Source organism: Mesoplodon mirus, assembly GCF_964341445.2.
Source record: "Mesoplodon mirus genome assembly, contig: HAP1_SCAFFOLD_880, whole genome shotgun sequence".
Lineage (NCBI taxonomy): Eukaryota > Metazoa > Chordata > Mammalia > Artiodactyla > Ziphiidae > Mesoplodon > Mesoplodon mirus.
This window is the reverse complement of record NW_028295160.1, coordinates 86,226-99,101: the sequence shown is the minus strand read 5'-3', so window position 1 is coordinate 99,101 and position 12,876 is coordinate 86,226. Positions and strand designations below refer to the sequence as shown.

The 12,876-nt window shown below is 44.6% G+C and overlaps 1 protein-coding gene across 1 annotated transcript in view; it reads left to right on the top strand.

Moving 5' to 3' along the window:
- The window catches only part of LOC309797681 (forkhead-associated domain-containing protein 1-like), a gene marked incomplete at both ends in the record, with an annotated part of 79,458 nt that overhangs the window by 50,715 nt on the left and 15,867 nt on the right, over positions 1 to 12,876 (top strand). Inside the window, one exon of the mRNA XM_082646131.1 lies at positions 10,355 to 10,463. Within this exon, the coding sequence (XP_082502257.1) occupies positions 10,355 to 10,463 (109 nt within the window). The remainder of the gene's footprint in view (positions 1 to 10,354; positions 10,464 to 12,876) is intronic.

Here is a 12,876-nt window from a genome sequence, read left to right as displayed (position 1 = left end):
CAAGAAGAACTAGAATCCTGCAGCTTGTGGAACAAAAACAATATTCACAGAAAGACAGAAAAGATGAAAAGGCAGAGGGCTATGTAACAGATGAAGGAACAAGGTAAAACCCCAGAAAACAACTAAATGAAATGGAGAGAGGCAATCTTCCAGAAAAAGAATTCAGAATAATGATAGTGAAGATGATCCTGGACCTCAGAAAAAGAATGGAGGCAAAGATCCAGAAGATGCAAGAAACGTTTAACAAAGATCTAGAAGAATTCAAGAACAAACAAACAGAGATGAACAATACAATAACTGAAAAAAAAAAAACCACACTAGAAGGAATCAATAGAATAACTGAGGCAAAAGAACGGATAAGTGACCTGGAAGACAGAATGGTGGAATTCACTGCTGCGGAACAGAATAAAGAAAAAAGAATGAAAAGAAATGAAGACAGCTTAAGAGACCTCTGGGCCAACATTAAACACAACAACGTTCACATTATACGGGTCCCAGAAGGAGAAGAGAGAGAGAAAGGACCCGAGAAGATATTGAAGAGATTATAGTCAAAAACTTCCCTAACATCGGAAAGGAAATAGCCACCCAAGTCCAGGAAGCACAGAGAGTCCCATACAGGAGAAACCCAAGGAGAAACACACCGAGACACATAGTAATCAACTTGGCAAAAATTAAAGAAAAATTATTGACAGCAGCAAGGGAAAAATGACAAATAACATACAAGGGAACTCCCAGAAGGTTAACAGCTGATTTCTCAGCAGAAACTCTACCAACCAGAAGGGAGTGGCATGATATACTTAAAGTGATGAAAGGGAAGAACCTACAACCAAGATTACTCTACCCAGCAAGGATCTCATTGAGATTCGATGGAGAAATCAAAAGCTTTACAGACAAGCAAAACCTAAGAGAATTCAGCACCACCAAACCAGCTCTACAACAAATGTTAAAGGAACTTCTCTAAGTGGGAAACACAAGAGAAGAAAAGGACTACAAAAGCAAACCCAAAACAATTAAGAAAATGGTCATAGAAACATACATATCGATAATTACCTTAAACGTGAATGGATCAAATGCTCCAACCAAAAGACACAGGGTTGCTGAAAGGATACAAAAACAAGACCCATCTATATGCTGTCTCCAGGCGACCCACTTCAGACCTAGGGACACATACAGACTGAAAGTGAGGGGATGGAAAAAGATATTCCATGCAAATGGAAATCAAAGGAAAGCTGGAGTAGCAATACTCATATCAGGTAAAATACACTTTAAAATAAAGAATGTTACAAGAGACAAGGAAGGACACTACGTAATGATCAAGGGATCAATCCAAGAGGAAGCTATAACAATTATAAATATATATGCACCCAACATAGGAACACCTCAATACAAAAGGCAATCGCTAACAGCTCTAAAAGAGGAAATCAACAGTAACACAATAATAGTGGGGGACTTGAACACCTCACTTACACCAATGGACAGATCATCCAAAGAGAAAATTAATAAGGAAACACAAGCTTTAAATGACACAATAGACCAGATAGATTTAATTGATATTTGTAGGACATTCCATCCTAACACAGCAGATTACACTTTCTTCTCAGGTGCACACGGAACATTTTCCAGGATAGATCGTGTTTTGGGTCACAAATCAAGCCTCAGGAAATTTAAGAAAATTAAAATCATATCAAGCATCTTTTCTGACCACAACGCTATGAGATTAGAAATGAATTACAGGGAAAAACCTGTAAAAACCACAAACACATAGAGGCTAAACAGTACGTTACTAAATAACCAAGAGATCACTGAAGAAATCAAAGAGGAAATCAAAAAATACCTTGAGACAAATGACAATGAAAACACGACGATCCAAAACCTATGGGATGCAGCAAAAGCATCCCATAGTTCTAAGAGGGAAGTTCATAGCTATACAAGCCTACCTCAAGAAACAAGAAAAATCTCAAATAAACAATCTAACGTTACACCTAAAGGAACTAGAGAAAGAAGAACAAACAAAACCCAAAGTGAGCAGAAGGAAAGAAATCATAAAGATCAGAGCAGAAATAAATGAAATAGAAACAAAGAAAACAATAGCAAAGATCAATAAAACTAAAAGATGGTTCTTTGAGAAGTTAAACAAAATTGATAAACCATTATCCAGACTCATCAAGAAAAAGAGGGAGAGGACTCAAATCAATAAAATTAGAAAGGAAAAAGAAGTTACAACAGACACCGCAGAAATACAAAGCATCCTAAGAGACAACTACAAGCAACTCTATGCCAATAAAATGGACAACCTGGAAGACATGAACAAATTCTTAGAAAGTTATAACCTTTCAAGTCTGAACCAGGAAGAAATAGAAAATATGAACAGACCAATCACAAGTAATGGAATTGAAACTGTGATTAAAAATCTTCCAACAAACAGAAGTCCAGGACCAGAAGGCTTCACAGGTGAATTCTATCAAACATTTAGAGACGAGCTAACACCCATCTTTCTCAAACTCTTCCAAAAAATTGCAGAGGAAGGAACACTCCCAAACTCATTCTCTGAGGCCACCATCACCCTGATACCAAAACCAGACAAAGATACTACAAAAAAAGAAAATTACAGACCAATATCACTGATGAATATAGATGCAAAAATCCTCAACAAAATACTAGCAAACAGAATCCAACAACACATTAAAAGGATCATACACCATGATCAAGTGGGATTTATCCCAAAGAGGCAAGGATTCTTCAATATATGCAAATCAATCAATGTGATACACCATATTAACAAATTGAAAAAGAAAAACCATATGATCATCTCAATGGATGCAGAAAAAGCTTTTGACAAAATTCAACTCTGATTTATGATAAAAACTCTCCAGAAAGTGGGCATAGAGGGAACCTACTTCACCATAGTAAAGGCCATATATGACAAAGCCACAGCAAACATCATTCTCAATGGTGAAAAACTGAAAGCATTTCCTCTAAGATCAGGAACAAGACAAGGATGTCCACTCTCATTACCATTCTTCAACATAGTTTTGGAAGTCCTAGCCACAGCAATCAGTGAAGAAAAAGCAATAAAAGGTATCCAAATTGAAAAAGAAGAAGTAAAACTGTCACTGTTTGCAGATGACAGGATACTCTACAGAGAGAATCCTAAAGATGCCACCAGAAATCTGCTAGAGCTAATCAATGAACTTGGTCAAGTTTCAGGACACAAAATGAATGCACAGAAATCTCTTGCATTCCTATACACTAATGATGAAAAATCTGAAAGAGAAATTAAGGAAAGACTCTCAGGTACCACTGCAACCAAAAAATACAATACCTAGGAATAAACCTACCTAGGGAGACAAAGACCTGTATGCAGAAAACTGTAAGACACTGATGAAAGCAATTAAAGATGCTAGCAACAGATGGAGAGATATACCATGTTCTTGGATTGGAAGAATCTATATTGTGAAAATGACTCTACTACCCAAAGCAATCTACAGATTCAATGCAATCCCTATCAAATTACCAATGGCATTTTTTAGAGAACTAGAACAGAAAAGCTTAAAATTTGTGTGGAGACACAAAAGACCCCGAATAGCCAAAGCAGTCTTGAGGGAAAAAAACGGAGCTGGAGGAATCAGACTCCCTAACTTCAGCCTATACTACAAAGCCACACTAATCAAGACAATATGGTACTGGCACAAAAACAGAAATATAGGTCAATGGAACAGAATAGAAAGCCCAGAGATAAACCCACACACCTATGGTCAACTAATCTATGACAAAGGAGTCAAGGATATACAGTGGAGAAAAGACAGTCTCTTCAATAAGTGGTGATGGGAAAACTGGACAGCTACATGTAAAAGAATGAAATTAGAACACTCCCTAACGCCATTCACAAAAATAAACTCAAAACGGATTAGAGACCTAAATGTAAGACCAGACACTCTAAAATTCTTAGAGGAAAACATAGGAAGAACACTCTTTGACATAAATCACAGCAAGATATTTTTTGATCCACTTCCTAGAGTAATGGAAATAAATACCAAAATAAACAAATGGGACCTAATGAAACTTCAAAGCTTTTGCACAGCAAAGGAAACCATAAACAGGATGAAAAGACAACCCTCAGACTGGGGGAAAATATTTGCAAAGGAAGCAACTGACAAATGATTAATATCCAAAATATATAAAGAGCTCATGCAGCTCAATATTAAAAAAACAAACAACCCAATCCAAAAATGGGCAGAAGACCTAAATAGACGTTTCTCCAAAGAAGATATACCGCTGGCCAAGAAGCACATGAAAAGCTGCTCAACATCATTAATTATTAGAGAAATGCAAATCAAAACTGCAATGAGGTATCACCTCACACCAGTTAGAATGGGCATCATCAGAAAATCTACAAACAACAAATGCTGGAGACGGTGTGGAGAAAAGGGGACCGTCTTGCACTGTTGGTGGGAATGTAAATTGATACAGCCACTATGGAGAACAGTATGGAGGTTCCTTAAAAAACTAAAAATAGAATTACCATAGGACCCAGCAATCCCACTACTGGGCATATACCCAGAGAAAACCATAATTCAAAAAGCCACATGCACCCCAATGTTCATTGCAGTACTATTTACAACAGCCAGATCATGGAAGCAACCTAAATGCCCATCGACGGACGAATGGTTAAAGAGGAAGTGGTACATATATACAATGGAATATTACTCAGCCATAAAAAGGAACAAAATTGGGTCATTTGTAGAGACGTGGATGCATCTAGAGACTGCCATACAGAGTGAAGTAAGTCAGAAAGAGAAGAACAAATATCCTATATTAACGCATATATGTGGAACCTAGAAAAATGGTAAAGATGAACCAGTTTGCAGAGCAGAAATGGAGACACATGTAGAGAACAAACGTATGGACACCAAGGGGGGAAAGCGGCAGGGGGTGGGGGTGGTGGTATGATGAATTGAGAGATTGGGATTTACATGTATACACTGATGTGTATAAAATGGGTGACTAATAAGAAAAATATAAATAAATAAATAAACATTTTTAAAAAAGAGAGAGAGGGCCTCCCTGGTGGCGCAGTGGTTGAGAGTCCGCCTGCCGATGCAGGGGATGCGGGTTCGTGCCCCGGTCTGGGAGGATCCCATATGCTGCGGAGCGGCTGGGCCCGTGAGCCATGGCTGCTGAGCCTGCGCGTCCGGAGCCTGTGCTCCGCAACGGGAGAGGCCACAACAGTGAGAGGCCCGCGTACGGAAAAAAAAAAAAAAAAAAAAAAAGAGAGAGAAAAAAAAAAACGTAGTCAGTGCTTGGGGGCCCTTGTTCTCTTGTTCTCTGTTTACTGTCTTTCCCTCTGTAACCGATTCTAGGTACACAGTTTCAATCCTAGAAATGGTGCTGTAGAAAGGACACAGATTGTGTATGCTGAACCTAGGAGATTCTAGCAGGAAACTGTAAGCTCCATGAAGGCAAAGGTTGGGCCCAGTAACCTTCTAGAACTCTGTTAGGACCGTGTCTGTTTGTTTGTTCTTTATTCATCCATCCATCCATCCGTCCATTAATCCAAAGAAATATTTTGGGGGGCCTATCCCGTGCCATGCCCTCTTCCAGGCTCTGAGAATTCAGCAGAGAACAAGACAGACATGATCCTTCCCCCTGTTATGCTCTAGTGAGGGAGACAGAAAAAACAAGTCAACAAATACATGCTCTAATATGTAAATGAACTAATGACTCTCCTTCAAACCTGGTTTTGAAAAAACAATGAAAGTAACAGGTCCTGTAGGAATTATTAGTGCAAACAGCTACCTTGACAGGTAGCTGACACATTAATGAGCATCTTTTTCTTGAACTGAACACAATTTTGCTGAAATATTCCTTTCAGTTATTCTCCCATTTCAGAGCTTTCCTGAGAAAATGACATGTCTTTTTCAGGTACATGGATGAGGCTGAATTATTCCCACATACCTTTTTTATTTTTGGCCATTCCATGCGGCTTGCAGGATCTTAGTTCCCTGACCAGGGATCAAACCCAGGCCTCCAGCAGTGGAAGCACAGAGTCCTAACCACTGGACTGCCAGGGAATTCCCCACATACCTTTTTTTAAATAATTGAAATATATTTGACATAGAATATTATATAATTTCCACATATCTTTGAATATCAGCCGGTCCCAATTTGAGTTTTATTTAAAGTGGCTGCCGATATCTGGGGGAAAAATGTTTTTTTACAAAGAAATTATCTAGAAATAATTACACTGATGCATCATGCTCTTGCCTCCCCTACCACTGGAGCTTCACTTATAACTGAAGAAGAATATTTTATAGCAAGGCATATATGAACCAGAGGCTCCATCGGTTTGAACTCAAATCGAGTTTCATCCACTGACATTTTAGTTTCTTAACTATTCTACTGCCTGCAGAGCATTCCACCAGAAGTATAAGCCACATGGCAGGTTGATTTATGGTTCTGATTACTTTATGTGTTTTCCCTGGTCCCCGAAGGTGTGTGCATAATGATTTGCTCTCAGAGATCTTCGATCCGCTACAATATCACTAGAAAATTCTTACCTCCATGTGCTCTTATACGCCTGTGCTAATTAGAAGCCAAATTATCATCCTGAAACAATCACTCCTCCTAGCACTCTTAACTTTCTTATGATTCAGTGCCCATTTTATTACACAGCTTAACAGACATTAAACATCTTGGAATTTATGCCATTACAAACAATATGGATATTTACTTTGATAGTAAAAGTATCAAAGAGGTTTGAAGACTCTTTGGAGTTTTCCAGCAATCCGAAATCCTAAAACTCTGACACTCAGATTGAAATATTTTCAATCTGTCAAAACCACTGGAGTCTTAGAGGGGAACGTATGTTTTCCCTTCTGGAAGTTTGTCTCTGTGTGTTCTATCTCTGGTATCATGCAAATAAAAGCATTAAGCTGAGAAGAGCTTACAAACACTTTCAGTGTTCCAAGGACCTTTTATGGAAAAGTTGTATTTCCCCCCAACAGAGAAAAGTAAGATGTGAAAGAATTTTTTCACTCAAAGTTTCCAAAGCACAAACATGCAAAAGTATAGCCTTGGGGAGAGTGGGGGTCAGAGTGGCCTGTGTCCCCGCAACTTCTAGCATAGACCCCCCCCCCCAATAATGTCTCAGGTGCCCCAGGGAAAAAGTAAGTGTAAGTGCCCCAAATGTCCTAGACTCTGAACCATGATGGTGCATGAAACGAGTCAGAAAACTTGTGAGACCTTGACGGTTCTGTTAATTCTACCAGAATAATAATGACAAGATTTCCAAGGACACAAACCAAGACCAAAGGCTGTGAGCGCCATCTGGTGGCCATATCAGCACGCCCGAACTCCATTACCTGGGCATGCCCAACACCTCCCCCCAATCTTTTTTTTTTTTTTTTAGCGTGATGCCCGCAACCTGGTCTGATGGTAAACAGGGAAATTCCTGTATTTCTTTTTTTGGAGGGATTATTTTTATTTAAGACACTGAGTCTCTATTTACTCTTATAACAGTTATTTTTAATTTAATGCACGTTTTTAAGTTTAAAAAGGGAGCTGCTTCTACGAAAAATGCTAAGAAATTATAGTGGGGCTAGCCAAGAGACATGGGAAAAATGGTGAAAGTGGTATATGAATGACTGAAGTTTAGGAACTCTCTTCGGGTGGGGTTGCCAGATAAAGTAAGGACACCCAGTTAAATTTGAATTTTAGAATTTCGTTTTAGCGTGTGTCCCAAATATTGCATGGGACACATTTGCACTAAAATATTATTCGTTATCTGAAATCCTATTTTAAGTGAACATCCTTTTTTCCTCCCCTAAATCTGGCAACCTTACCTTAGGAGAACAAAGAAATTGCACCCAGGACTTCCCTGGTGGGACAGTGGTTAGGAATCCGCCTGCCAGTGCAGGGGACACGGGATCGAGCCCTGGTCTGGGAAGATCCCACATGCCGTGGAGCATGTAAGCCTGTGCGCCACAGCTACTGAGCCCTCGTGCCACAACTACTGAAGCCCGTGTGCTTAGAGCCCAGGCTCTGCAACAAGAGAAGGCGCCACAATAAGCCTATGCACCGCAACAAAGACCCAACGCAGCCAAAAATAAATAAATAAATAAATAAAATTTATTTTTAAAAAAAGAAAAGAAATTGCATCCTTCTCCTTGTCACTTCCGTTTTGATCTATCAAAACAAGCTAGTGGGGCTTCCCTGGTGGTGCAGTGGTTGACAGTCCGCCTGCCGATGCAGGGGACACAGGTTTGTGCCCCGGTTCGGGAAGATCCCACATGCCGCAGAGTGGCTGGGCCCGTGGGCCATGGCCACTGAGCCTGCGCATCCGGAGCCTGTGCTCCACAACGGGAGAGGCCACAACAGTGAGAAGCCCGCGTACAGCGAAAAAAAAAAAAAAAAAAAAAACAAGCTAGCTCTTGTCCTGTCTACGGATTGCTTGACATTTATGCCCCAATAAACGTGTCCCTGTGGGAGTACTGAGGCCTGACATCTGAAAAATCACAGGGCAAAGGCCCACAGTGCACCTTGAGGTGGGAATGTCCGGGCCACTCAGAACAAGCAGTCTGGCCACATCAGACCGAGAGGGAGGGGGTTCTGGGCCCAGCTCTCTTTCCCGGCCTCTCGGGTACCTGCTCTGTGGAGGCTGAGGCCTGGCAGCTACTTTCGGGCCCTTACCAACGTTGCATTTGATGGAGAGCCTTCCGCACCCCACGTGTAGACCTAGACCCCTGGAGGGGGGCCCGCCCTTGAGGGGGCTCTTAGCCATGGACTTAGAGGGTGCTCACAGCAGCCATAGATAGAGCTGGCCTGTGGTGCTCCCACCCACGATTCCTGTATTTCCTTTATTTTTTTATTATTATTATTTTTTTGTGGTACACATGCCTCTCACTGTTGTGGCCTCTCCCATTGCGGAGCACAGGCTCCGGATGCGCAGGCTCGGCGGCCATGGCCCACAGACCCAGCCGCACCGCGGCATGTGGGATCTTCCCGGACTGGGTCACGAACCCGCGTCCCCTGCATCGGCAGGCGGACTGTCACCCACCTCGTCACCAGGGAAGCCCCTGTATTTCCTCTTAATAACAACCACACTGGCGTTTAAGTGAGCCTGGCAAGGCTTACAAATGCACACATAAAGATTACCAACTACCTTCCCCAGAGACGGACGAGGGAAGTTGAAGCTAAAACACACCGTGAGGGCTTCCCTGGTGGCGCAGTGGTTGAGAGTCCACCTGCCGATGCAGGGGACACGGATTCGTGCCCCAGTCCGGAAAGATACCACATGCTGCGGAGTGGCTGGGCCCCTGAGCCATGGTCGCTGAGCCTGCGCGACCGGAGCCTGTGCTCCACAATGGGAGAGGCCACAACAGTGAGAGGCCCGCGTACCGCAAAAAAAAACCAAAATAAACCCAAAACAAAAGAAAAAAAACACCCCGTGGGTAGTCAGAGGAGAGGACCGTCAATAGCTCTTCCCCCTGTGCCGTGTGCCAGGCTTGATCTGAGCACTTGTACACATGCTTACTTATTAAAATACTTCTAACAATCCTATCAGGTTGGGACTACCATCACCCCGCGTGCAGACTGAACAAAAGGAAACAGAATATGGTGTCCTCCTTGTGTTCACAAAGCCCGTTAACTGGCAGAGACAGGACTTGAAGGCCACAGTCCGGCTCCCGAGTCCATGCCATGCTTTACAGCCTCCAACTTCTCACGTTCATTCCTAGAGCCACCTGGGAAGGAGGAACCAGGCAACTAAAGACTGGGTTTGAATCAGACTCCACGTCTGACCAGCCACGTGATGCCGAGCAGGGGGCCTCGCCTCTCTGAGTCTCAACCTGGCTCCCTTGCAAAATGGGCACATTAATGGGAACGTCAGCCTTCAGCAACGCTGTGACGAGTATCAGTGTAGCATGTGTGAACGGGCTCTGTAAACTCTGGAGTGTTCTGTGAGGTATAAACTACCCTCTATTCTCATTAGAGGGAATTCATTTCATAACCTGCTCCCGGCTCTTGAACTTTGCTGTGCATCCAGTCAGTGCTGGATGATCTGGAACCAACAGCTGGTCTATTTATGGCTGAAAACCCACAGGTCATAGGAAGACAGCAGCACCCGAGCCCCTGGGTGGCCACAAAGATAAGGTTCGTGTCTTGAGGACCGATGACATGGTGGTCACTGAAGGAACAGGCCCCTCCTGCCCCTTCCACTGGTGACAACTGAAAACCTTGGTTTCCCCAACACCCCGATCCAAGATCAGCCCGACTCTTTGCCCAACGTTGGAGAAGTACCAGCGTGTCCTGCAGGCCTGGCTGGCCCCCTCTGACTGTGTGTTGCCTCCTTCCACAGATCAGTGCCCTACAGCAAGGCTACAACCAGGTGCTGAGCCAGACCCTGGATATCACCTCCCTGAAGCACAAGGCCGAGAACTTAAGGAGGGACGCCGCCATCACGTCAGGTGAGGCCCTTCTGCATTCAGGCTCCAGAGCTTCTGCCCTCCCGCTGCAGACATCACCAGTCAACCAGCGCACCTGTGCCCGTGACATGGGTGCAGCCTCAGGGATCACCCGTGTCGGTGCATTAGAGTTCTCCCTCAGTGTAGGTTTCTTGCCACCCAGTTCCGAGGGCAGGGCCTGGTAAATATTTGAGAGAATGGTATCTCTTGGCTACAAGGTCTCCTGAGCACTGGCCCCACCAGGGAGAACACAGGTCGCCTTGTGGCTTGGGTGGTTCCACAAAGCAGCCTGAGTGCAAACTAGAGCATGGACAAACTGGGGTCACTCCTTTAAGGCACCCATAGTCTCACCCATTTCAGCCGAGTGCACTTGGGCCCAAAGGAAACCATTTTCTAATTTGATCAGAGGTGGTCCCCTGATAAAGGGCTTGGGTTGGGAGAGGGGCAGCCAACGCACAGCTGTGACTGAGCTTTGATTCCCTGGATTCCTTCATTGCTTCCACATGTTTCTTGAGCTCCTTCTAGGTGTCAGGCCCCGTTCCAGGCTCCGGTGAGGGAGAGCCAAGCAAGACAGTCAGATTCCTGTACTCACAGATTTGGGAGGGGGTGACAGACAATAAAAGTAAACGGATGAATAAACAAGCCCACTTCAGAGAGCAGTGGTGCTGTGGAGAAAATAAACTGTGTGTCGTGGTGGCCAGCGCTTCAAGGGGGGAGGCCAAGGGGGACCAGCTTAGTGGGTGTGCAACCATGGAACTCAGGTGGGACTTGAACCCGTGGGCTGGGACTCGAACCCAGTCAGAACCCACTATCTTTTAATCGAGATCACGCATCTGGTCTCGGGACTTACTAAAGCTCAGGTTCTTTATGTCTCATGCAGAAAGAATTCAGTGAGAGACAAAGTAAGAAGTGGATTTCTTTAGAGAGAAACACACTCCACAGACAGAGTGTGGGCCATCTCAGAAGGCTAGAGGCCCCCAAATATGGGGCGGTTAGTTTTTATGGGCTGGGTAATTTTATAGGCTAATGAGTGGGAGGATTGGGACAACTCTAATATTTTGGGGAAGGGGCGGGGATTTCGAGGCATTGGGCCACCACCCACTTTTTTTTTTTTTTTTTTCTGTACGCGGGCCTCTCACTGTTGTGGCCTCTCCCGTTGCGGAGCACAGGCTCTGGACGCGCAGGCTCAGTGGCCATGGCTCACGGGCCCATCCGCTCCACGGCATGTGGGATCTTCCCGGACCGGGGCACGAACCCATGTCCCCTGCATCGGCAGGCAGACTCTCAACCACCGCGCCACCAGGGAAGCCCCACCACCCACTTTTTGACCTTTATGGTCAGCCTCGGAACAGTCCTGGTGCTGGTGCGTGTGTCATTTCGCTCATGTGTTACAATGAGCCTGTAATGGGGCTCCAGTTCCCCCTGGAATTCGAATCTTACGCCCCCTTGGACCTAGCCGATTCTAACCAGTTTATGCTGTATCCTCCACGGCTATGTCCTTCTTTTAGAGAGGACCTGTTTCAGGTGGGCAAGGACAAGCCAAGGGCAAGCGAGGCTGCGTGGAGTGAACAGGGGATTGTGGGGCTGGGCAGGGTCGGGGGGTCTGGGTTTTTATTCCAAGGGTGTTGGGAATCCAGTGGAGTTTTTTAAGCCGAAACTGACATGCCTAGAGACCTGAAGAGGATGGGACCACTCAGACGAGGGGAGGGAGAGAAGCAGGTGACAGGGAGGAGGCAGTGAGCCTCGGAGGGGCACATCACTCTGAAGGCAGCCAGCGCGTAGCAGGAAACATGCCCACAGCTGTAGAAGCCAGGCATAGCATTGAGTCGCACGTGAATCCCCATCTCTGTATGAATCTGTGCTTTTCTTCTGCCTCACTCTGCAACTTAATCACACCCAGCCCCACCCCCTGCTGCCCCCAGGTCTCTGCTTATTCTCCTCCCTCACTTGGGATGTCCTCAGATATTTTCTGAGCACCTCCCCCAGGCTAGGTGCTGTTCTGGGCACCAGGAATGGAAGGATGAACTCGCTGGTCCTCACCTTCCTCCCGTATGTCGGCCAGTGAAACCTCATCCAAGCATCAAGCCTGTCTCAGATCCCACCTTCTCCGATCAGGGAGTCGGACAGACCTGGGTTGGGATAATGCTTGAGATGGGCTGGACCCACTCAAAGTGTGGCAAGCCCCAGAGGGATTTCCAAGTAACTGAACTGTGTCCTGGAGGCAAAGCTCATTTTTAAAATGAAATTCTGGAGCATTTTGTGCTTTATTTCATAGACATTCTTGATTGAAACCTACCACTAAAACTGGGCCTGATGTTCTTTTAAGAAAAGAACCGTATGAGGTAACCCAATACCACTGCATTTATGCACCCTTCTTCCCACTTTTATTCAAAATGATACTACAATGCAAGAGGGA